This window comes from Alternaria postmessia (genome assembly GCF_024291825.1).
Source record: "Alternaria postmessia strain BMP 2775 chromosome Unknown scaffold_74, whole genome shotgun sequence".
In the NCBI taxonomy this organism is placed as follows: domain Eukaryota; kingdom Fungi; phylum Ascomycota; class Dothideomycetes; order Pleosporales; family Pleosporaceae; genus Alternaria; species Alternaria postmessia.
In genome coordinates this window covers 105,914-127,696 of record NW_026260147.1, presented here as the reverse complement: position 1 = coordinate 127,696, position 21,783 = coordinate 105,914, and the positions used below count along the sequence as shown (strand labels likewise).

General features: G+C 51.4%; 7 protein-coding genes across 7 annotated transcripts; 2 read left to right on the top strand and 5 right to left on the bottom strand.

Annotated features, from left to right (window-relative positions):
• Window positions 1-1,326: 1,326 nt before the first annotated feature.
• J4E82_008777 (uncharacterized protein) lies at window positions 1,327-3,282 on the bottom strand (the record flags this gene model as incomplete). Its single annotated transcript, XM_051735008.1, has 3 exons — window positions 1,327-1,591; window positions 1,668-3,170; window positions 3,224-3,282. 3 exons carry the CDS (start codon window positions 3,280-3,282, stop codon window positions 1,327-1,329), a joined length of 1,827 nt encoding a protein of 608 aa, XP_051585284.1.
• A 6,307-nt stretch (window positions 3,283-9,589) lies between these two features.
• J4E82_008776 (uncharacterized protein) lies at window positions 9,590-11,237 on the bottom strand (the record flags this gene model as incomplete). Its single annotated transcript, XM_051735007.1, has 3 exons — window positions 9,590-10,529; window positions 10,578-11,026; window positions 11,073-11,237. The coding sequence occupies 3 exons, from the start codon at window positions 11,235-11,237 to the stop codon at window positions 9,590-9,592; spliced, it is 1,554 nt and encodes a 517-aa protein (XP_051585283.1).
• A 489-nt stretch (window positions 11,238-11,726) lies between these two features.
• On the bottom strand, window positions 11,727-12,505 carry J4E82_008775 (uncharacterized protein; the record flags this gene model as incomplete). The annotated part of the gene is made up of 2 exons (XM_051735006.1): window positions 11,727-12,173; window positions 12,224-12,505. 2 exons carry the CDS (start codon window positions 12,503-12,505, stop codon window positions 11,727-11,729), a joined length of 729 nt encoding a protein of 242 aa, XP_051585282.1.
• Window positions 12,506-12,983: 478 nt separating this feature from the next.
• Window positions 12,984-14,424, top strand: J4E82_008774 (uncharacterized protein; the record flags this gene model as incomplete). Its single annotated transcript, XM_051735005.1, has 3 exons — window positions 12,984-13,361; window positions 13,476-14,208; window positions 14,261-14,424. 3 exons carry the CDS (start codon window positions 12,984-12,986, stop codon window positions 14,422-14,424), a joined length of 1,275 nt encoding a protein of 424 aa, XP_051585281.1.
• A 529-nt stretch (window positions 14,425-14,953) lies between these two features.
• J4E82_008773 (uncharacterized protein) lies at window positions 14,954-16,390 on the bottom strand (the record flags this gene model as incomplete). The annotated part of the gene is made up of 1 exon (XM_051735004.1): window positions 14,954-16,390. One exon carries the CDS (start codon window positions 16,388-16,390, stop codon window positions 14,954-14,956), a length of 1,437 nt encoding a protein of 478 aa, XP_051585280.1.
• A 381-nt stretch (window positions 16,391-16,771) lies between these two features.
• J4E82_008772 (uncharacterized protein) lies at window positions 16,772-19,129 on the bottom strand (the record flags this gene model as incomplete). The annotated part of the gene is made up of 2 exons (XM_051735003.1): window positions 16,772-19,044; window positions 19,099-19,129. 2 exons carry the CDS (start codon window positions 19,127-19,129, stop codon window positions 16,772-16,774), a joined length of 2,304 nt encoding a protein of 767 aa, XP_051585279.1.
• Window positions 19,130-19,473: 344 nt separating this feature from the next.
• Window positions 19,474-20,736, top strand: J4E82_008771 (uncharacterized protein; the record flags this gene model as incomplete). The annotated part of the gene is made up of 1 exon (XM_051735002.1): window positions 19,474-20,736. One exon carries the CDS (start codon window positions 19,474-19,476, stop codon window positions 20,734-20,736), a length of 1,263 nt encoding a protein of 420 aa, XP_051585278.1.
• Between the last annotated feature and the right edge of the window lie 1,047 nt (window positions 20,737-21,783).

Here is a 21,783-nt window from a genome sequence, read left to right as displayed (position 1 = left end):
CTGGAAGCTCTCGAAGGTCATCCTCGTATCTAGCTTCGTTTTGGTGATGTTCTCATACTCCCGCACGACTTGCGGCCAAACTTCGCTGAGGTCTTGGTCTTCGTTGAAGACCGGATCTGGTGGGTCCGGCTCGTCATTTTTACGCCTAAATCCCATCTTTCAGTAAGCACAATGAAGCTTCGAGGGTTTCGTGAGGCGGCGAAGCTCTGGTTCGCCGGAGGCTGAGAGATTTGTACTCGGAAGCCTTCCACGCAGAAAAGCTTGCGAGCCTGTTGAAAATGATAGATGCTAAACCATATGCTGATTTATGGCAAAAGCCATGCTGGGCACACGCTACTTTTATCGTCACAGAGGCGTTCTCAAGGCTGTCGTATCGGCCCCCAAATCCTAGCCGTGCTTCGCACACCCTCCGTCTTTGATTGGCCGATGAACGCCATCTAATTAACCCAGCGCAAAACACCTTGACCGGTCTGGGCAGGTTGTGATACTACTAGCCATGGGGTTGCTGCCTGATATAGGTTGTGTGGCCCGACTGCAGGATGGTGGCTGCTGAAGCTGTCTCCGCATCGCGTGCGGCTTTGTAAGGCGAGGTACCGGTGTCGCGCATCAAGAATTATTACGTGCGATGGTCAATCAAAGTGTTGGACATGCGATGGGATTGTGAGTGACAAGGAACTGTTAGATTCTAAGGACGAACAGGTGCAGCTGAGCGAAAGCGGGAGCCGAGATTGGCGCTTGCTGGGTTAGCGTCAGCTAAGCAGCTCCACTTTTGTGCTCAATCACACCAAGCTGACACACTGCGTCGAGAGCTGAGAGGGACATACCATAACGTCAAGGACGGACGAGATGATTTGTAGCTCGCCCAGCCACGTACGACAACTGTGCCGGCGGTTGAATAGTTGGGTAAATGACGACAAGGCAATCCGCGCTTTGCATGCTTTGTATCTAGACGGGTATCTTCTTGCTCCAGCCATGCCCAATCGCCCACAAATATGCCTTGAATAGTGACGGAAGGCTGACTCGATACAAATTATCGTTGTGAACGGAGTGTGATAGAACACAACATGCAGTGGCCGCACGTTTTGTACAGATCATAGAAATCGGAACACCTTCGTTGGACCTGATGTGCCATATGATGAGAACTCGTAGGGTATCGAATTGCGGATGATGTTGGAGATATGGGAGGTCTCTCTGATTGACGAGATCCGTTGGCTTCGATCTCTTGTATCTGCAATAGCGATTCACTGTCCGGGTTTACATGATAGAAGTGGTAGAGGACAATTGATTTCTTTGACGCGAGTTTGCGAACCAACAACGCAGCCTTTCTTAGCTCGTCACTGCGATGCTGCGTAGAGGACCCCCTATCCTCTGAGCACGGAATCGTGCTTCGTAAGCTGATAGCAAGCGCTTGCAGAACGTCGCCTTGTCTGCCAAATCCGGATTGTCGCCTGCACCGACCATGATATCGAGGTCGGCAACTAGTTGCTGATAGATGCGCAATTCAGTAGGCGAAGGGGCGTCTGCCATTGGGTTTTGAATATGGTGTGCAAGGATAGTAACGAGCGCTGCGATGAGAATGGAATGTATCATCCTACAAAGTGGTTAGCGACTGTTTGTCGTAGTTGACTACACGGCTGAGTTTAGAAGCTCTCGTGCATATCACTTACCAGTACAAGGCGACATTGCCTCGCGGAGCTACCGGCAACAGACTCAAAAGTCTTCGCGCCTCCGAATATGATTTATGTTGCTTCATCTTCGACATCCTACTCAAGCCATCCATCTCAAAAGGGTTGATCTTCGAGCTCATATCCATGGCCATAAACGCATGCAGTCGATATATAGTAGCGAAGTAGTAAGCCTCAAGCGCAATGCAGTGACAAATATCTGCCCGGTACAATAATTGTTGAATCTGACCAGCGGAGAGGTGAAAGATATGATGTTGCTCGCGAAACGCCTGTAGCCGTGCGAAGACAATGGAAGTAGCAGCGCTCAAGTCGAGAGGAGTGTTGTTGCTTGTCGTGCGGGAAAACACCTGATCGATAGCTTCGACTTGGAGCAAAGCTATCCTGGTAAACAACCAAAATATGAGCACTCGCCATGTACCCTCGGCTGCAGTAAGTGCACCGAGTTCGTCTGCTACAAAGTCAGAGCAATTGGCAACATCCTGGAGCTTATGTGTAGGTTGTGTGTTATTCAGAATGGCCAAAGTAATGTCGTTAATAAAGCAGATCCAGAAAACGCGACGCTGTTGTGCGCTGTTGGCTAGCTGTTCTATCGTGAGACAGTCCTTCTCCTCTTGGTATACGAGACTTCTGATAACACGTAGTGCGGTGGAGACGAAGTGTCCTGCTGATTGTTTATAGCTGCAAGGACTGGCCACCATGAGCAGTGCTAACCCAATAAGACATTGTACTTGTCCTAGGGACGGTGGCGCCGCAAGAAGAGTGTTTAGTGTGGAATATGCGCGGGCGAGATAATACTGAGCCATGTCCATATCGTAGCTGTTCCCAGTCACACTCATTCCGCGAAGATGATGTGCCATACCGAAGACAATGTACGCGCTCGTCCAAGCAACTGCCGCGCCATCGGACAGCCCTGCATAACACGTCCGGAGGTGGTCGGCAATAACATGTGGCTGATAGAGTGGATAGGCGGTATTCAAGTCTGTCAGGAATTCTGCAAGCAGTGATGTTCCAAGCTCTGGAGGTGGGAGATACCAATCACTATCAGGACTGGTTGTTGTCGGTTGGGGGAGCGGACTGAGCCCCTCGGTCGATCTCGGCCCGAAATGCCCGCCCTGCAAGAAAGCAGCATCCTCTTGAAAGTCAACTGATGGCTGGATGCCATCTAAGGAAATCGGGAGTGGAGTGTCTAATGCTGAAGAACCTTGACTAGTGTCGCCCATAGACAGAGCACCGAGTTCATCTGCAAATACTCCGTCGCTGCCCTGCAAAAGACCCTCTAGATCGAAGGGATTGAGGTCCGGAAGCTGAGGTTGAGGCCCAGTTTCTACCTCATGGCGCAATGATTCAACCCACTTCGAGAGCGGAACTGAAGCGTCTGTGACCTGCATGATCGGTTGTTGACGTATTTCAGGTTGTGTGACGTTCCGCTCATGTAGAAGCGACTCTAATCTCTTGATTCGACTCTCATACTCGACTATGCGATTACTAAACCATCGTTAGCCTACACTGAAAAACTGGAGCACGCACTCAGATCATACCCTCTCTGTGGTTTCGATCTCTGCTTCCGCGTGTACGTGGTCGTACACGTCTCTTTCATATTGGTGCATGGCGAGCAGCCTTGGGGGCCAGAATTCCATACACATCTTCGTTTTCGTTTGCGGCACAGATCGCAAGCCTAAAAGACGCGTCAGTTTAGAAATCGGCGCGTACAAAATGCTCTGGAAGCGACATTCGATGCTAGATAGCTCTCCGCGGATGTTGAGGCTGAGTCGCGTCGGGAGCGCCCTTGCCGGATGCATGGAGCCGCGGATGAACTAGACCGGGAGAAAACATCAAAACTTGCTTACCCGTACAGTAGAGGCAGAGCCACGCTTTTCGACACCAGCACTTGACATTGTGAGTTGGCTGATCAAAGGAATACTTTGCTGACATATGCTCGATCGGTCTGATCTTTCGTTACTAGCAGAACGGCCGATCCCCGCCCAGCGGCGCTGACAAATACGCACTAGTCAGCACTGCCAGTCGCTGTCACCGAGTGCATGAAGTTACAACAGACCAGCATCTACACCTCCCCAAGGGTGATGCTAGAACGCATCGTCATCTTCACGACAATCTCATCATGCAACTCTAGTACACTATCACATCCCGGTATACGTTGATATGAGCTCAAAAAAAAAACGATGAAATATCGCGATCAACAATGACGTGCAGTGGTTGACTGCGCGCAGAAGATAGCTTGGAGATGATAGGTCATATCACGAGGTCACATTCCAAACGACTTTAGAAGTGCCAGCATGTTTCTTTAAGGTTCCGCTCCTATACGATCCCGAACCCGAACCCGCAGATAAGCTGATGAGGCATAACCTTGGTGCCAACAGTCTTAGCTTCATCAAAAGACCTGGGCATCTCACCTTTCGCATACTCGTTTATAACATCTTCGTTCAGTGCATCCTAGTTCTGAGCTTGGATAACCTCGAAACAATTAGGATTGACCTCTCGCAAGCCAGCTACTAGCGGAAATTGCCGAATGAGCATCAACTCGAGTTCGATAGACACACGCAATGACGTACAATTCTCATACTTCAACCAAGATGTTCCCGTGTATCCCACTCGATCAGTCCGCAACACTCGACTAGCATCAGCGACATAGGATGCTTCCATGCGATGCCTGACAGCTTGGGTATCGATACGCTCCTGCATCAGATCTCTGCGAAGATCACACTGCCTCTGCATCAAGGTTCGGTAGGCGTCCGTTAGTTTCATCAGCCTCGCGATGAACCGAACCAATGAAGAGGCCAATTTTTCCAACGGTGGGATCAGCCCGAACCCTGTAAAGCCTCCGTCGATGTTGAACAGCCAGTTCGCGGCTTATTCAATACTCCGCTGTATTATGCGAACCCAGATTTACGACATGTACTACTCTGGCATCCGGCAATTTCGACCTCGACTCTATCAAGACCTTAGACACGAACTCGTCATAAAGGTGAGATGGAGAGTTCGAAGATGCTTGGATAGCAATTGTCTTAACGTGCGGCAGCCTCTCTAACGCCAACGTGAATCGACTGACTTCCGCCTCGTACAGATCCCAGGTAAGCAGTCGTGGAGGGCCAGGTGATAGTAGAGTCGACGCGTGAGGATGTAGTATGGATCGAAGATTGATATCTTGGACTGCCACTGAGATATCGATAACCTGTGCGAGGAGGTTGTCAGGCGTTGCATCTAACCATTCATACAATGAAAGTTGAGTCGGAAAGTTGACGGGTCTTTGGTATAAGAACTTCCGAGCTTCTCTTTCAACCTGGCGGCAACTGCGGAGTATCTCTGGGCCTTGCTCGAGTGATATCAGAACCTCGGCGTAGATTCGCTCTCGCAATGCAGCGGGTAAGCTGAGGAATGTTGTAACTTCTCGAGACTGCCGCATTGTCGAGCGTTCCCCAATGAAATTTGGATGGTCTGATGTGTGTAGCTTGTCCAGCGTCTAGCGTCTAGGTACTGTTATGCGACACGCCGTTGTTCATATGCTCATTGGGGTGGGTTTTGAAAAGGACAAAGTATGTCGACTATGCATGGCAAGCTCAAAAGTACAGCATTTAGTAGGGCGAGCAGACTTGTAATTGTGTTTATGCACAGATCGGTGCAAAGAGATGTTGTATGTCCATTATCAAGCGGTGTGAGTATAAGTAACAATCCGGGAGAGCAAAGTGCCTCATATGGCTCATGAGACTCGCTCATCATGACGTAATATAGCTCGTATCTTATGAATTTCTGGTATTCTGGAAGAGATTCACCTAATGAAACCTCGATCTGGAGTAGCATGCTTATTCAGTGGCTGGAAGCTTGTGATCGCAATGCCTATCGCTGTCTCTGCAACGAGCAGATATCTCAGACGGTCTAAGCCTTTTTGTGACCACGATACGCTTACCAGTTTCGGCAGTGGAGCATACGAGTGGCATGTTGTCGCGTTCATATTCGGAACGTAAGTGGACAAGCGATGGCTAGTAAAGGTTTCCAGTCGATTCATCCGTAGGCAACATGGAATGCAAATTACCGTGTAGGACCCATTGTGTGCTGAGGCGTACAAGCTCGGATCAGTTATGTCTTTGGAGAGTATATCACCCAGTTGTGGTATGATTCGAATTCCCCTTGCAGAGTGGACTGACCCCCACGATGGTCGAGCGAACATCTCCAGACAAACTCTAGTGGATCCGATGGATACGCGAGGTCGATGATCGGTACGGAACCAACAATGGGGCTGACTCTAAGAGGGGCCGAAAAGAATTCTTCCGCTGTAGATGGCGAGGTTTGTGCATGCTAGAGGCTGTAAGTCAAAAGTATTCCAGACTCTTTGAGCCGATCGTACGACTTCTTGCCTCATGCCTTGTCTTCCAATGTTGTCGAATCTTGAGGTAACAATGTGTGTCTTTTCCGTCATCGATGTCTTCCGCGGCATCCAGTCGAACCATACTAAAAGCTAATACGGGCGAAACACAATGATGCCGACCGCAGCGTCTCGGTGGGTATGCATAGCAGGAATCCTGCGCCCAACCTGAAAATACTGGTATTCGCCATCTTGACGTTTACTCAGATGAGTCAAGTTTCAGGTTATGTTGACTGGCCAATTGATGGTCAGAGACATGAGTTGTGTAGCATACGTTCCGTATTTGACGTATTTACCTATAATACCACGGCTTCTGGTCTCCGAGATCATGTTACGCAGGCATTTGGTTTGTGGCACGCGCAGTAACGAAGCACACATGGCAGCCGTCGCAATTCGGGATGTGCAGGAACGGCCGGTAAGGGTAGGGTGTTTTGGTAGAGCTATATGTGTCGCGCATGAGGCATGCGGTAATGAGATTTTGTCTAAGCTACACCAGCAATCGCGAAAAGCCTACATCATACGATAGGTATGTGGATGTACTGGAGCTGGGCGAAGCGATCTGTTGGTGAGGCCGCAGAAGGCACGCTTAGCTGGCGGCGCTACCAGGGCAACCCCACACGGAGGTCCATGCCCTATATCAAATCGCTCCATATCGACTGCGCTGCAAGCCGACACTCAAGTCTGAATCGCATGCATGAGTATCACGCCACGAGGCTCTCCATAGAGGCGCTGATGCCTCCTTTTCTCTCGCGTGGCTCCCTGGTCCCTTGCAGCTGTCGCAAAACGTGCATCTCTTAGCTAATTCGGCTTACTCTGGTCACCGACGCGCAAATTGAACGACGACAGCCGCATCATCCATCAAGCTGATTGAAACCATATCGGTATCCTGCTCGGGCAGCACAAATAGACTTGAGCGTATCGACTGCCCAATTTGAATGATGCCTGACCTAGCTGACCCAACTTTGGAACAATACAGGAACACACTTTGCTCGTCTAAGATTCACTGCACTGCCGTCGGAACTTTATCCGGAAGAAGCCTCATGCAAGCCATTGGTGACTTCAACGTCAAGTTCTCACGACCATACGGAACACTGCCAGGAATGGCTTGTTATGTCCTCTCAGGCAGGACGAAGTCTACACAAGAGTCAATCAGCCTCATCAAATGTGGCTTCACGTAAACCACGGTGCAGACCTTTGCCACTCCACATTGTTGCTTCTTCCTGGTCACTCGGGTTGAGGGGAGATTATACGTTTCCGGTCTCAGTCTAGCATTATCTTCCCATACAAGCTCCTGCGCCACTGGCGTTTGAGCAAATTGATCTCACCCTCCACAGACAAAAGCAAGGTGTTTCGACTCTCCTTGCATTGCACGACACCAGGTCTTTGCTATAACAGATCTTTTAGCATCCTTCTGCGATAAGCCTTCCGCATGGCAAAGAGCGACGGTCAGGCAATCGAATAGCAACACCCCTTCTAGCTTGCGTGTATCCGGGAACTGCAATTTATCATCGCGGCTTTGCCTGGTCATTAACCGGTTTACCATGAATTACCTCGGACCCACGTCATAGCCATAAAGCTGACACCATTTCTCTTTTGGAATATTTCTCCGTGCCAGTATCGAAGACAACACACCAGGAAATGCTTTCACGGATGAGAATACTCACATTCTATCATTACACCAATCATCTAACACCATTTTGTAACACAGAAAGTTATCTCACCATATGATAATACAAGGACCTTTGTGATGCAAAGAGCCACTAACCTAATTCATACACCGTCCACACGCGCTGCAACGTCATCCCACTCTCCGAATAACCGAGTCGTAGAGCCCAGGACTGGAGTATGTGGTCTCCCAGCAACCACGTGGAGTCAGCCACTCCGTACAAGACCGTACGCGAGGCATCGGCCTTGTGCTTCTCCGAAGTGCTCCGCCTGCCTGACACAACACCGTCACCTGCGCCTCGACTCCTTCCCCACGCGAAGGCACTGGAACATGCTCACAGCACTCGCCGACCACTTTCAATGGAAGTTCGTAATAACATGAAATCGTGACTCAGAAAAGTGCTTTCAGAAAGAACCCATTGGATGCTAAGGTTCAGACAAACTTTAAACAATAACTAGGGTAGATTCGACGTGCCAGTATCTCCATACTATCGGCACGCATTCTAGATAGGAACCTCCAGCCTTAAATTTATCACCAAAGCTCAGTCATTTTCGACTCAACAGTCCAACAAAAGCACTCTACTCCACAAAAGTCACATTCCCAATCATCCCTTCCTCTGCATACCCGCGGTATTCCGCCACCGATCTCGCCGGTAGAGAGCTCATTTCCAGATTCTCCACCTTCCTTCACTGCATGATTCTTCCCGTCGCGACATTCCCTCTCTGGCCTAGGGCACGACTCCTGCTTTGGCGTGCGATAAGGCGCAAAGTACGCCGCAACATTCCACTCCTTATCCACCATTCGAGTGGACTCGGCACCAAGGATGAACTGTTTTGGTACGTCATGACCAAACAACTTCCACCAATCCTCAGTCTGATCTTTCAGAATCGGATCGTGATACCCTTCTCTGTATCCAAACGACGGTAGCCCAGCAGACTTCCGTGTATCCTGATGACATGTCGCAGACGCTTCATCACAAAGCCCCGCACCGATCGCATAGTCTTCGTTGTGGCAATGCTCTTCTTCTCCAGCATACTCATACCCATATCCATGTGTGAACCCTTGATCACCACCAACCCAGACAACTACATCTTCGCGTGAACAGGATGCGTATATGTATACCAATATCCTGTCCGCCACCTTGGTGTTATATCGCCACTTATCTGCTGTGGTGGTGGAATCGTGTACCCGAGTTGTCTTCGTATGCTATCTTCGCTGAAACGTGCTGCGGCAAGTACATCTCCGTCTGCATACATAGTATTATTATATTGCTGATAATGACCTGCTCGATCGAAACTTGGTTTCTGAGAATGTGTCTTTCGCGATTGTTTTCTACGGCGATCGGGGTTGCGTCTAGGCATGTTGGTGGTAGGTCGCTGGATGGGGATTACCTGTCGATATTGTGATATGCGTGTAGATGTGAAGATAGGAGTTGAAATGTCCTGATCGCAATGTAGTAGATTAGATATTGTTATTGGATGCAGGAGCTGTGATACTGCCGCCTTGGAAGAGATGATCGATGTGAGGATATAGCAAGGCGCCTCATAGAAGCTACTACGGTGTTGATGCAGTACAGTCCGCATGATTTTCTGCATGGCCTGCGATACTGTGAAGCCAAAGCAGGAGTTGATGTGACATGTACTGCATATTGAAGAACATGAAGACTGTGGTGCGAAACATTCCATATTCTGACTCTCAGTGAGAAGGTAAACGAGACAAACCTGGTGTCTCTGTATCGTATTCTAAGCCGTGACCACAGATATTCAAACGGCCAACCTAGTGTGACGTTACCACGTCTGAACCACACAAGGGTATTATTTACCCGAAGATTCCAGCTGCCTCACTCAATACCTACCCCATCTAAGCAAGCTTATCCCCCGTAACCTTGAAAAGCATAGATCCACTCCCGGGCTCACTAACAACAACCGCCTGCTTGAGCTTCTCCTCGGTAATATCTGGAAACTTCTTCTTATAGTACTTGTCCACCCACGCCTTTTTAACTGCCTCAACCTTGTCCTTAGGCACAAGATGCACACTACATCCACCCCAGCCCGCTCCAGTAAGTCTACTACCACAACTTCCCGCTGCACGTGCCAAGTCGCACAACTCGTCGAGCTCAGGACAACTGCAGTCGTAGATCTCGCGACACGAGTCTTGCGTTGTGTTCATAAGATCGCCTAGTGATTGCAAGTACGCGCGGTCATTTGACGGCGGTGAAGCGAGTAGCGATCGGAACTTGATCACGCGGAGGGCTTCGGTGAAGACGTGTAGGGCACGCTGGCGAAGCATGAATTTCTCGGCGCGGACGGGGAACTTGGACATGTAGCGTTGGTTGAGGTCGTCTTCGGAGATGCCGAGGAGGCCGCAGATTTGCTGGCGCGAGTAGCCATCTTCTTGGGGAAGGTAGTCCTCGGTGTGTTGGATAAGCTTTGTGAGTTGCGTTTCGAACTCTGAGACAGAGATCTTGGTGTTGTCTGAGACGCCTTCTTTGTCTTCGAAGTAAGTGTCGTGGAAGCCACGCAGGCTGACGCCAAGGGGAGATGAGTCTGTTGGGAGATCCTTCTTCAGGCCGAATGCTTTGGCTAGGAAGACCGCCGCTAATGTGCATTCCACTACACGTAGGTTGTAGCATACAGGGGCTGTGACGTGCTTGTCTGCGGCGACGAAACTCTGGGCGGTAACGAAGACGAGTTCCGGGTCTGTTTTCGGAAACTCGATGTTTGTGTAGTTGAGGCTGGGCTTGAAAGATACGTATAGGGCGGAACCGCGGAGGGAGAAGACGGAAGCTGCTTGGTCCATACTGTGGGTATGTTAGCTATAACACCTTCAACCACTTGGTCAAGCTTACCCTCCAGAGTTGACACCGACTGCGCGCTCAGAAACAATTGCAAGTTCGCATAACTCGGTCTTGTCGATCTTCTCCTCGCCATTCGCAGCTAGTACAGCAAGAGAACTTGTGCAAACTACGGACGCCGAACTGGAGAGACCACCACCACTTGGTACTGTGCCGTCGCAAACAATATCCATACCCACGGATGTGAACTTGCCGCGCTTCTTCTGTAGTAGTTGTGATACGCCCTTCAATCCGGACTTGAAGTAGTTGGTCCACTCATGCTCGGAAGCGTCGATTGGAATCTCTCCCTCGGGAATGTCAAACTCGCGGGTGGGAAACTTCTCGGAGTTGAGGTTTGCTATCCGTATGCGCGGCTTTTCCTCGGTAGGTCGCACAGCAACAGCCATGATGAAGTCGGCGGTGATAGCCATGGGCAGGACCTCGTATAGAGAGTAGTCAATGTGCTACAACCATCAGTCAAGGGAAACGGGACTCTTGCAGGTATCTTACCTCGCCAATGATGTTGACGCGTCCAGGACTCCTAGCGACGAAGTCTGCTTGCTTGCCGTAGAGGTCCTTGAACTTGGCGAGTAGGCTCTCCCATCGCTTTGTTTCGACGGGGAGCGCGTCCTCGGGGTAGATGTCGCGTAGCGACGTTGCTGTTGGAACTTCCATTGTGTGATATAGACGTCCAATTTCAGAAGAATGGAAGAGAAGGAAAAAGAGAAAAGAGGTCGAAAAGCAGGAAACGGAGAATCTATTTGAATCTCCGGATGGTCGCAAGATCTCAAGCAATTGTACGGCGGGGTCCAACTGACGACAAGTGGGGTTCCCAGGCTTTCCCGCTTCGAGAAATGCACCCGCATCACCAATCCGGCGCGCTCACTGCATCGAGCTGCAGGTACAAATTCTAGTGCCGGTTGCTCTGGAGAAGAGTCCCGTGCCTCGACAAGCTACCAAGCACCCCAGTCTTGGGTGAGTGGCATGCTCAGCTAGTCCGATTTGGATTGCACGATGCATTTTCGATAGTGCACATTGATTTGAGCATTCGAGACCCTGAAATTACGAAGTTTACGTTTCGAGGTTCATTGTCGGTCGAGTTTTTCACGTATTTATTCGATGTCGACTCGAGGTATGGTGAAGATGCTGGAGCATGCACATTCATCAGCCCAGACCTCTTCCCCTGCCCCGTGGCAGCCCTCGTCCAATGCCACTGCCTGCACGACCTCGCGTTGAATCGCTGCGACTAACACCACGTCCTGCTTGTCCACCCACACCAACATAGTTCCCTGTGGACGATGTCGAAGCACCTCGTGGTCTAGCGCCGCCCCTCACTCTGCCTCGTGTGCCTGGTCTCGGGGCCGCTTCTGCCTTCCTACGATCTTCTTCGATCTTCCTCGCCGCAGCTTCTTTCCGTGCCTGCTCTTCCGCTGCCCGACGTTGTGCGGCCTGCTGACGATGTACTTCTTCCTCCTCAATGTCTATCAGATCTTGTGAAGCGCCCTGCCATTGGGGGTTTAGGATCAAGCGCTGATTGTGTTCAGTCTGGGAAAGTATGCGTGTCCATGTTTGGAGCAAAGTAGAAGCGTTCTGGACAGTGCGTGATACGGTCTATTCATCGTCAGTCTGAAGACTGCGGCAGTTCTAAACTTGTTCCTTACAGCCATGTTGTCCTTTGCTTTCTGCAAGCTTTCCACAACGCCCTCAATGACCTTGTTGACGTTTCGTATGCTTTCTAACTCTCTCCGCAATGCCGCCTCTCGCGCCTCTTCTGTGGTATAATGCGACTCCTTGGAGCGTGTCTTCCCGCCCGCTGCACCCTCCCCCGCATCATTGTCCGCATCTTTTGTCTTCTGCTTGGTCTTGCGCGCCGCCGGCGTGTCGAACAAAGCATCCTCGTCTGAGTCGGAGAGGTCAAGCGCCCCGAGGTTTGGCGGGTCCATATTGCGTTGTGTATTTATTGTGTATGGTGTTGGACGCGTCTAGACGAATTGATTTGGTGACACGGGCAGCATTTCGAGTTGGCAGGCGTTGGCGTGTTTGACGTATTTGGTTTGGCGGGGCCAGCGGTTAGCAGGGGTCTTGTTGATGTTCCGCGCGTGCATTGCGCCAAGGAAGGAGCACCCGCCATCTGCGCCTTCCTTCCCAACCTCGCGCTTTCTTCCCTTCCCCATCGGAGACATAGCCCATTGTACCCACTCGGCTTTGTCCTTCACCCTCACCATCACAAGCCCTACCGAACTTTCCACTTGCGCGCATATCGATATTGCATCATCAATTGGACCCTTTGAACGTTGAGGCGTTGCAACATTGAAGCTTAGTGCCATTGTTTTGATTTTGGATATCCACATTCCTACCTACATTGCTATAACAACACCGCAACTGCCCCATCCCAAACAAACACTCGCATCACACCACAATATGGAGCGCACACCCTCGCCGCCCCGTCGCATCCACACCCCGCCGGCGCCCCTGCATGGAGACACCTACGAGCCGTTTTCACCGCGCCGATCGAGCAGAGTGGCCGCCCAACGCGATATTCACTCTCACCAACAGGAGCGGTCCACCCCACGGACCAGGCGCGACATCACACCAACGGCCTCGTCGTCTAAGCGGTCTGCTGCCCGCGCAAACGCTTCCTTCGCCCTGTCGCCGCCATCCTCGCCTGTAACCTCACAACAACCGCGCTCCCCACGCTCGATCCGTCGCGCGCCCTTGGACCTCAATCCGCTCGACTCTGACTCCGATAACGCCGCACCAACTTCTTCTCGGCGTACTCTGTTCGCAAACATGGCTCCGGTACGTTACATGAGGAGGCTAGCTTTGGGCCCGCTGCGCTTGTCAAACGACAGCGTCGAGTACCAAAGCGCCTCCAACTATGACACGTACGGACAAACATACTGACTTACGCAGGGAATGCTTCCTACTCCAGCCAAGACACCCCGCAAGCGTCGCGTTGAAGACGTCAGCTCCACCGCCCGCGTCTTGTTCCCTACCAATCGCCCATCCACCATCGAAGAAGCCATGCCGACGCCGCGCAAAGGCCGCAAGACAAAGAACCTCTACACCCTAGAGAGCTTTGCTGAGCAAATGGACGAGACTACCGAGAAGATTCCCATCTTCACCGACTCCAAGGAACGGGTACCTACTCCCGGCGCTCAGACTGAAGAGAACCCGTTCATCACCGTCAAGGGCAAGGGCAAGGCAAAGGCTACTCCTCAAAAGTCAAGGAAGCTGGTCGACCGAAAGACAGCTAAGATGGAGGCTGCCGCCGACCGTGACGAAGGCATGGTGTACATCTTCCGAGGTCGCAAGGTCTTCCGCAAGTTCCACGACGACGCACCGTCCGGCGCCTCAGATGCAGAGCAAGACGATGAGCTCTCCGCTGATGACAAGCAAGTGCGCCGCCAAATTGGCGTTGAGGCACGCCGCCCGCTCACTCGTTCGTCTATCAAGCCGAAACTTTTGTTCCAGGCCGAGATCAAAGAACGCAACCGCGCGCAGGGCATTGAGACTGATGACGAGGAGGCCACCACCGAAGTCGACGAGGCAGTCGCAACCCCGAGCCGTAGGAAAGGAAAGAGCGTCGTGCCAACTCCATCGTTGGCCACGACGCCGCCGCCTACGACTCGCAAGCTCAAGAAGGGTGAGTCATCCTGTGCACGGGTCTATTTACCCGCATGCTAATACCACAACAGAGATCTCATTTGACTCTTGGTCGCGCGTCAAGTCAGCCCACAGCTCAAGCAGCTCAGTCAAGACATCCAAGAAGCGCAGCGGTGAACCGCTCGAGCGCGAGGCAGCAGACAAGCGAGCTCGCAGTGAGCACTCAACCTCCTCCATGTCATTTGGCAGCATCTAACGGTGCTCCAGCCCGTTCGTCTTGAATGAGCATCAGTGTCTTGAAGACATCTTAGCTTGTCCTCTTCTGCATCAGGTCCTTTGTGACTGATTGTTTGCATAGCGAGCGTTTGCTTTTTGTGTTCTTTGACATCAAGGAACAGGATCAGGATACCCACGATTACATTAGCATCACGAAAGGGTGCGCATACTGACGGCCTTTAATGTATGTTTAGCAATGGAAGGTAGTAAGACCTTCTTTGCTGCTCTGGCATTGTAATCGGTGTTCTTTTTTTCTGGCTATATAAATAGCCCCATGGTTAGTAAGTAGATAGGGTACTTCAACTGCCGATCAAGGTATGCGGTAGTTTGGTGTTTGGGAGTTCTTTCTCATTAGACACCAACACAGCATGCAGCGATTGCAGATTGAAATGAATGTAATGGGAGGAAAGGACAGGAACCATAGTATAGATCAAGGAAAATATGAGTGATTACTCTCATTGTGCTCATCAACATGCAGTGCTGCTATAATGAATCTCCCTAAGCTTCGCTCACCGCCGGCCCAGATCAACATCCAAGACCTTGACCATGTCATCATCCCCCTCTTGCTCCACGTTGAGCCCAAAGAAAGGCGCCACCCCCTTGTTCACCACGCCCTCAAAAAGCCCCTCAATCATCCCACTAAGTTCATCTCCTGTCTGTCTAAAATCAGGAAATGCATTTACTTCCAACAAATACGTATTCAGCTCCCCATTCCCTTCAATTCCAACCATGAAATCCAAACCAAAGATTTCGAAACTATTAGGCAGCGGCTGGAAATGAATCGACATACCCCTCGCCGCCGCCTCAAAAGTCTGAGATGTAGTTTTTAGAATCTGGGAAAACACTTCGTCCTTCCATCCCTTTCCTACATCTAACGTTTTGCCGTTTGAAGAGGTGAAAGGAGGTTGTCCAGGTATGGTTTCGGGCAAATCCCAGAACAAGCCTACACTACCTTCCCTGTCCCCGCTGTCCTGGAGACAGGTGTTTGTGAGATGCGCTTTCATGGCTTCTTCGCGGTTCTCCTGGAGAGCAGCGTCCCAGGGAGGGACATAAGGGCGTGCGGCGAAGAGGGCAAGCATGGGGCGGTAGACGTAGACTTGTAGAGCGCCAGTTGCTAGGACGTAGGTTCTGATGTGAAATTTGCGGAGAGTTTCCGGTGAGGAAGAGGAAGAAGGGGTAGCAAGGGATGGCGGAGATAAGAGGAGAGGTGGGTGGATATATGGTTGAGCGATGAAGTGGCGGAGTTGGGATGTTATAATGCCGTTTCCTTCGTCTTTCTCTTCTTTCCGGTCGTCTGTGTTGGGGGCGCCAGCATCGCTTCTCGCATCGCCGTCTTCCTCATCTTCCTCGTCATCGCTCTCAGGATCCCATTCTTCGAAGATGGCAGTGAGTTCCTCTTCACTCGAGAATAACCTGATGCCTTGACCCCGTTCACTCATCCCCGGCTTCAAGATCCACCACTCTTTCTTCTTCGCCGCCTCTTCCTCATCTTCATCGCCATCAAGCTCCTCGTTCCTCGCCCAGCTCTCCTTCAACTCCCATGCTTCTACCAGCGCATCGTCCAGGAACTCGGCATAGTCAACTTCGAATTCTACACTCGGTTTGACGTGCTTCTTCAGTACGCTGTCTGGGTACTTGGTAATCCAATTCGCGATCGTGGTACTGAGGTAGTGTTTCCGGATGAGTGCCTTGCGAATTACGTAGGCGTTGGATAGGCTGCTCGAAGAGTGTTCCATGAGGTGATCAAAGTCAATGGACTCATATTGAACCCATTGGAGGAAACGAGAGGACGGACTGGGGAGTTGGGATGGCGAGGTTATGAATTCGTGGGCCGAAGCTGGTAGTCGCTTCTTCAGTGCCGCGAGGATGAGGGGTTGGACATAAGGGTCTTCGTAGTTGACGAGGGCGTAAATCTTCTCGCCGGGGTTGATATTCTGGGCTGCCATTCTGAGGTGATTTGTTTTCGTGAGATACTGTCTCACTCCTTTCTTTCTGATAAGGGTGGGTGCACAAGTGTTGTTGCGTGTGGTTAGAAAGTACTAGCACTCATGCAAGCAACTGCGCCTCCTCTCTAGCACATCGGCTTTTTGAAATTGAATGCAGTTTGTATATCAACGTGATGAACGGGTATAATATTGTACATGTACACAAAGGAAAGTCGTTACAAGGCTTACGTTACGCTAAGCCTGAGGTATCCAGAGCCCAGAAAAGTCGAAATGTCCGTTGTTCGCTTAGCTCTAGCCAATCAGCGAGCTTGTGATCCAAACGCCTTCCCCTTCCACGTCCTCCCTTTTTTTTGTTACCTCCCCTAGGGTTTCTTCAAAGAATTAAACTACCTCCAAGTCATCGTCGTCGTCGTCCATAGCAGCAATGAGTCCTGCGTCTAGACCACCCAGACTCTCTCGTCCAGGCTCGCGAATGCCTTTGCCATCTAAGAAGAGACGGGCTTTCTTCTTTGCTGGACTGGCTTCTCGTGTACCGCGGAATGCAGAGGGCACTTCCTTCTTGGGTGATGGGATACGACCGTACTTGAATCCCCAGCCGACGGGGTCGCTCGAAGTTGATGATTTCGCTGATGCTGTTCGTTTACGTTTAACGGGCGCCAAAGAAACATCGGCAGACGTACGGTTAAGCAGACTACTAAAGTCGGTGTCGACTGGCTTATCAGGCTTTGCACCTGTTGAGCCTTGCGACGATGTGTACCCTCTTGCAGGCAAATTCTGGGTACCAGCACCCTTCAGCTTCATGTAGTCACCTCCGGTACTGCCATCTCCCATTGTACCAAGCTTCTTGGCGAGTTCTCTTTCCCTCTCCTTTTCGGCCAATTGCTTACGGAAGCGATCTTCACGATTCGCTCCGCCTTCCCAGTTTTGGTGATCGCGGTCGATGAGTTTGGCTGCTCCGCCGGGTCGTGGTGCAATGTATACGGTTTCGTGGAGTTCTCGATCATGGTACTTGCCTTCCCTTTTGAGTTCATCACCCTTGGGGCCACCACGTCGACCACCAAACATGCCGCCACCAGGCCCACTACCCATCCCAGTCATAGTGTTAACTTGCATGCGACCTTTCTTGGCTTTGTCAACTTGAAGTTGGATGTGGAACTCGCAGAACTCAGTCTTGCGACCATCGATCCACTGGCCACATTCTCTGCCGTCTTTACGTTGCGCGTGGCAGAAATCCAGATCTCTCGCTGTGCCGAGTTCGAGTATAGTATCATCAGAGCTTGAGAGTTTCAGTGAGAACTTGCCGGTATCGCGATTCCGTGGTGGCATGATGTCCGGGTTGAGGATGGCAACCAGTGTACCAAGAGGCAGTTTCCAGAATTGCGAAAAACCGGTATCGAACAGGAAAAGGTCCAGCTCCCACTTGAGGTCTGTTAGACGGATGACCATGAACTTGCCATTCTGATCCATGTCTTTGTCCTGCTTGCCTTTGGTCTGGTCTTTGGCTGCGTTCTTGGAGTTGTGCGGTGTTGACTTTGAGCAGATGACCCCGAGAACAACATAGTCATTTTCCCATTCTGGTGGGTCGTACTCAGGCGCTTTGACGGTCTTTAACAATTGCGGTATGGTGAGTACAGTCTTGCCTTCCAGCGTGCGTGTTACCACATTGTGTTGCATTTCTCTAGACTTGAGGTGAAGGCCAGAGAAGGATTCAAAACTGGGCGCATCTGTACTGTCATCGCGTGATGAGATCTCGGCGTATCTTGAAGCGGTTGGGGTTGTGCCAAAGCTGCTGGATGAGGATTTGGAAGCGGATGATGTCGGGCGTGCGCTCTCAGGTCTGAAGGACATTGTAGATCCTGGCCGTGGAGTAGGTGGGTTTCCGAACGACCGATTCTGTAGACTTTGTGTTCGGGCGTGAGTCCTGGAGGCGGGCGGTGGCATGTCGCGCGAGCTCTGGTCAGAACTCGTTCGTGATAGTGAGGGCCGATCTTTGATTCCTTCGATGTTCTGCAAGCCAAAGCCCCTGCTCCTCCTCTGCTCAGCCCTCTCCTCCTTGACCTCGCGCTCCTTCTCCTTGTTCCTACTTTCTGCGATGCGTTCGCTGAAGGACTTGATCTTTGGCGTTGCTGGACCTTGAGACGAACCCAACCGTGACAGTCGCCCAGGGGTCCCCGGCCGCTTGAGACTAACGTCGCGAGCAGTAAGTCCCTTGTCTATGCCCAACATGACCCGCGCAGGGCTCTTGGGCTCGGTAGGCGGTTGACGGGTCCGGACTGGTGAGCGTGGCACCTCGATGTCGTTGTCGTGTTTGCTGTCGGGTCGCGATAGGTCGATTCTGCGCATACTGGTGGCCATGCTGGCTCGCGACGATGCGCCGTTGCGGTCCATGTCCAGCGACTCGTTCTTCTTCTTCTGCAGCGCCTTCAACTTCAGCTTGGCCTCGATGGCCTGGAGCTGCAGCTGCAGCGTCTCCTCGTCCTCCTCTCCATCGCTACCGGCTTGGACTCCTCCGCGCGACATGGGGCGGCGTTTCGAGGGGGATGGTGAGGCCGAATCGCGCTGGCGGCGGCTCTCGTACTTTTTACGTCCGGAGGGCGAGCTGAGAAGGGCTTCGACGGACGACTGCGGGGGCCAGTTGGGCTGGTTGTCTTTGACTGTGACAAGAGTCAGCGCACGCTCAGCACCGTTGGATTCGCTACCAGCCTCACCTTTTGACTTGGGGCTCTCCCGCACGATCATTGTTGTGATGGTGCAGTATTGATTGCGGGAACTCGCAGCGGCCCATAGCAACGCCAATACTACAGACGGGAAAAAGCAAGAATCTGGGATCTTCAGGCAGGAATCACAAGCGCATAGCCGGGACCCGTTGGCGTTTGTTGACACCGGACTGTGGTTCACCCCAGACTAATCTAACTCGAAACCGTGACGTGACAGGGATTGCGCGTGTTGCGGTTGACCCGACCCACGCGACGCGACTGAACTTCACTTTGCGCCAACAGACTCGGGACATCACGTACATCCCACTTGATTCCAGCTAGTATAACATACTTCCGCGATTCAATTGGACTAATACACACATCACAATGGCACGTACACGCTCAAAACCAGCAAAAGCGACTCCAAAGGAATCCACACCAGAACCCACCACGTCCACAGCCAAATCGCTACCCGAAAGCACACCGAACCCCCCAAAGCTATTCGTACTACCAAAAGACACATCAAAAGATGCGCGCATAATCAGTCTCGACAACCCCGCAAACGCCACCCCGTCAAGATACTACTTCTGCCCCGAGAAAGGCTTTTATGAATTCACGCGCATCGCAGCGCCCAAGAAGGACTGCAGGAGTTGGTTGATAACAGGAGAGAAGGCCGAGGATGACACAACAGAAGGAACAGACCCTTCGCGGATAGGCAGCGGCTACATCACCAAATCCGCTGACCTCTTCGTCGCAACTCCAATCGACATACTCTTCCTCATCCTCCCCGCCCTCACACCAAAGTCCGCAAAGGACACCAAACAACACTTCCTCGCCATCGATGACTACCTCGACTCGCTCTCATCTGCCTCACCGCACTGGAAAGCGTTATTATCACAATATCCCTCTCTGAAATCCATGATAGAAACCAAGATGCGAAGGATATGCGACACAGTCGACGCCGGCGACGAAACCATGTACCGCCTCTCCCATCCCAAACTCCTCGAAGTTCTGCTTGCAAAAGCCGAGCGCATGGTTAAGAATGGACTTCCACCATCGCTGGAAGAAAAGTACATCAAGACCGCCCTGGAAATTCCCATCATGAGCATAAAGAGGGAGGAAAGCACACTAAGCGCTGTCTCGACAACAGCAGGCACAGAAGAAGAGAAGGAGAACAAGCCGACAATAGCGGAATCCCAAACAAGTGTCGAAACTAGCATAACAACACCCGACGACGACGCCTCCTCAAAACCCACCCTCACAACCCCTGAGGGAATCCCACACCTCCTCCGCCTCCGCACATCCCTCACCTACCTCTTTAGCGCCTACATGTCGCCATCCCTACGCACACCCCTCCTCGCGCTTTTAAGTGCGCGCTTTGCCCCCCTCGAAGCCCACCTATCCTCCATCGCAGCCCTCAAATCCGAAGCCCTCTCACTCCGCTCTCTGTCAGACAACATAAGCCGGAAACGTGCCGTTGAGCTAGACGAAGAGAAGATTGCGGAGCGGGAAGAGAAGAAGAGGAAGAAGGAAGAGGAGGCCATAAAGAAGAAGAATGAGGGGAGAGGGGTCAAGCAGTTGAAGAAGGTGGATACGAGTGGTATGAAGAAAATGAGTAGTTTTTTTACGGTCAAGCCAAAGGGGGCGTAAGTGAGATAGGTCGCGGGAGGTTGAGAAGAACGATGGCAAATGATATAAGAGAGTATTATATGTCGATAGTTGTAGTTGGATCAGGGTCTTATACATCCTACCTAATCCTAATTCAACCCCAACTCATCTGCCAGACTAGGCTAACCTCTATCTGAGACTCCTGTTCTGCATCTCCTCTGCTTGACTCTTCAGCACACTCTCATACTCGGAAGGAACAAACTGAGTCAGTTCTTTCAGATCGTCAACAAAATCCAGGTCCAACTCCCAAGTATCTGGGCCATTCAGATCAAGATAAGCATTCCTAATGTTTGCGTACCGAGTAGCCGGCTTTCTTGCCCAGCTCATGATGTTTTCGCCGTGGGGGAGGATGAAGCCTACGCGACAGTTGCTCAAGTCGGCATTCGTGGATGTCGTAGTTCACGAACTCTTGCCAGACATTGATCATTTACTCTTGCATTTTGAAACGCCACTTCAGTGCATCCATCATGATGCGTATGTTGAGCACCCTTTCATTCATAGGCCTTGTATTTGAAGCAGCGACCTACATCAGGATCCCAAATACGTGATCCCGGGTGTGTCCAGGGTTTGAGTTACATCTCACCAAGGCCATCTCTTGAGTATTTTTTGAGTCGAGCGAGGAGAAGACATGGAGCTGTGTCCTTTTACTTCCGGGCTGGACGAGGACATGTCTGCTACAAGCGCGGTTTTGATCAAAAAGAAAGTATCGGCATAAGGGTGTTTCGTTTTGAGTGTACGATATCGGAGTGGTTTCAGGGTCATAGGATTTTGGCGCATGGAATTCGACGCGCATTCGTCATTGGTGTTGCTTGTCACAATGAGTAGTTTCCGCTCGAGCAACATACTCCATTTTGCCGTACTGGTACTCTTTTCAAGAATTCCTTGGGGAGAAAGAGCACAGCCGAAGTCATGTGGACGTCTTTTTTCATTTTGGACTCCAGAACTGGAGGTGTTGTAGAAAAGAGAAGAACACGATAGAATGTGGTGTTTATATACACCCGCTCGTCTGCAGAGAACACATGCAACACT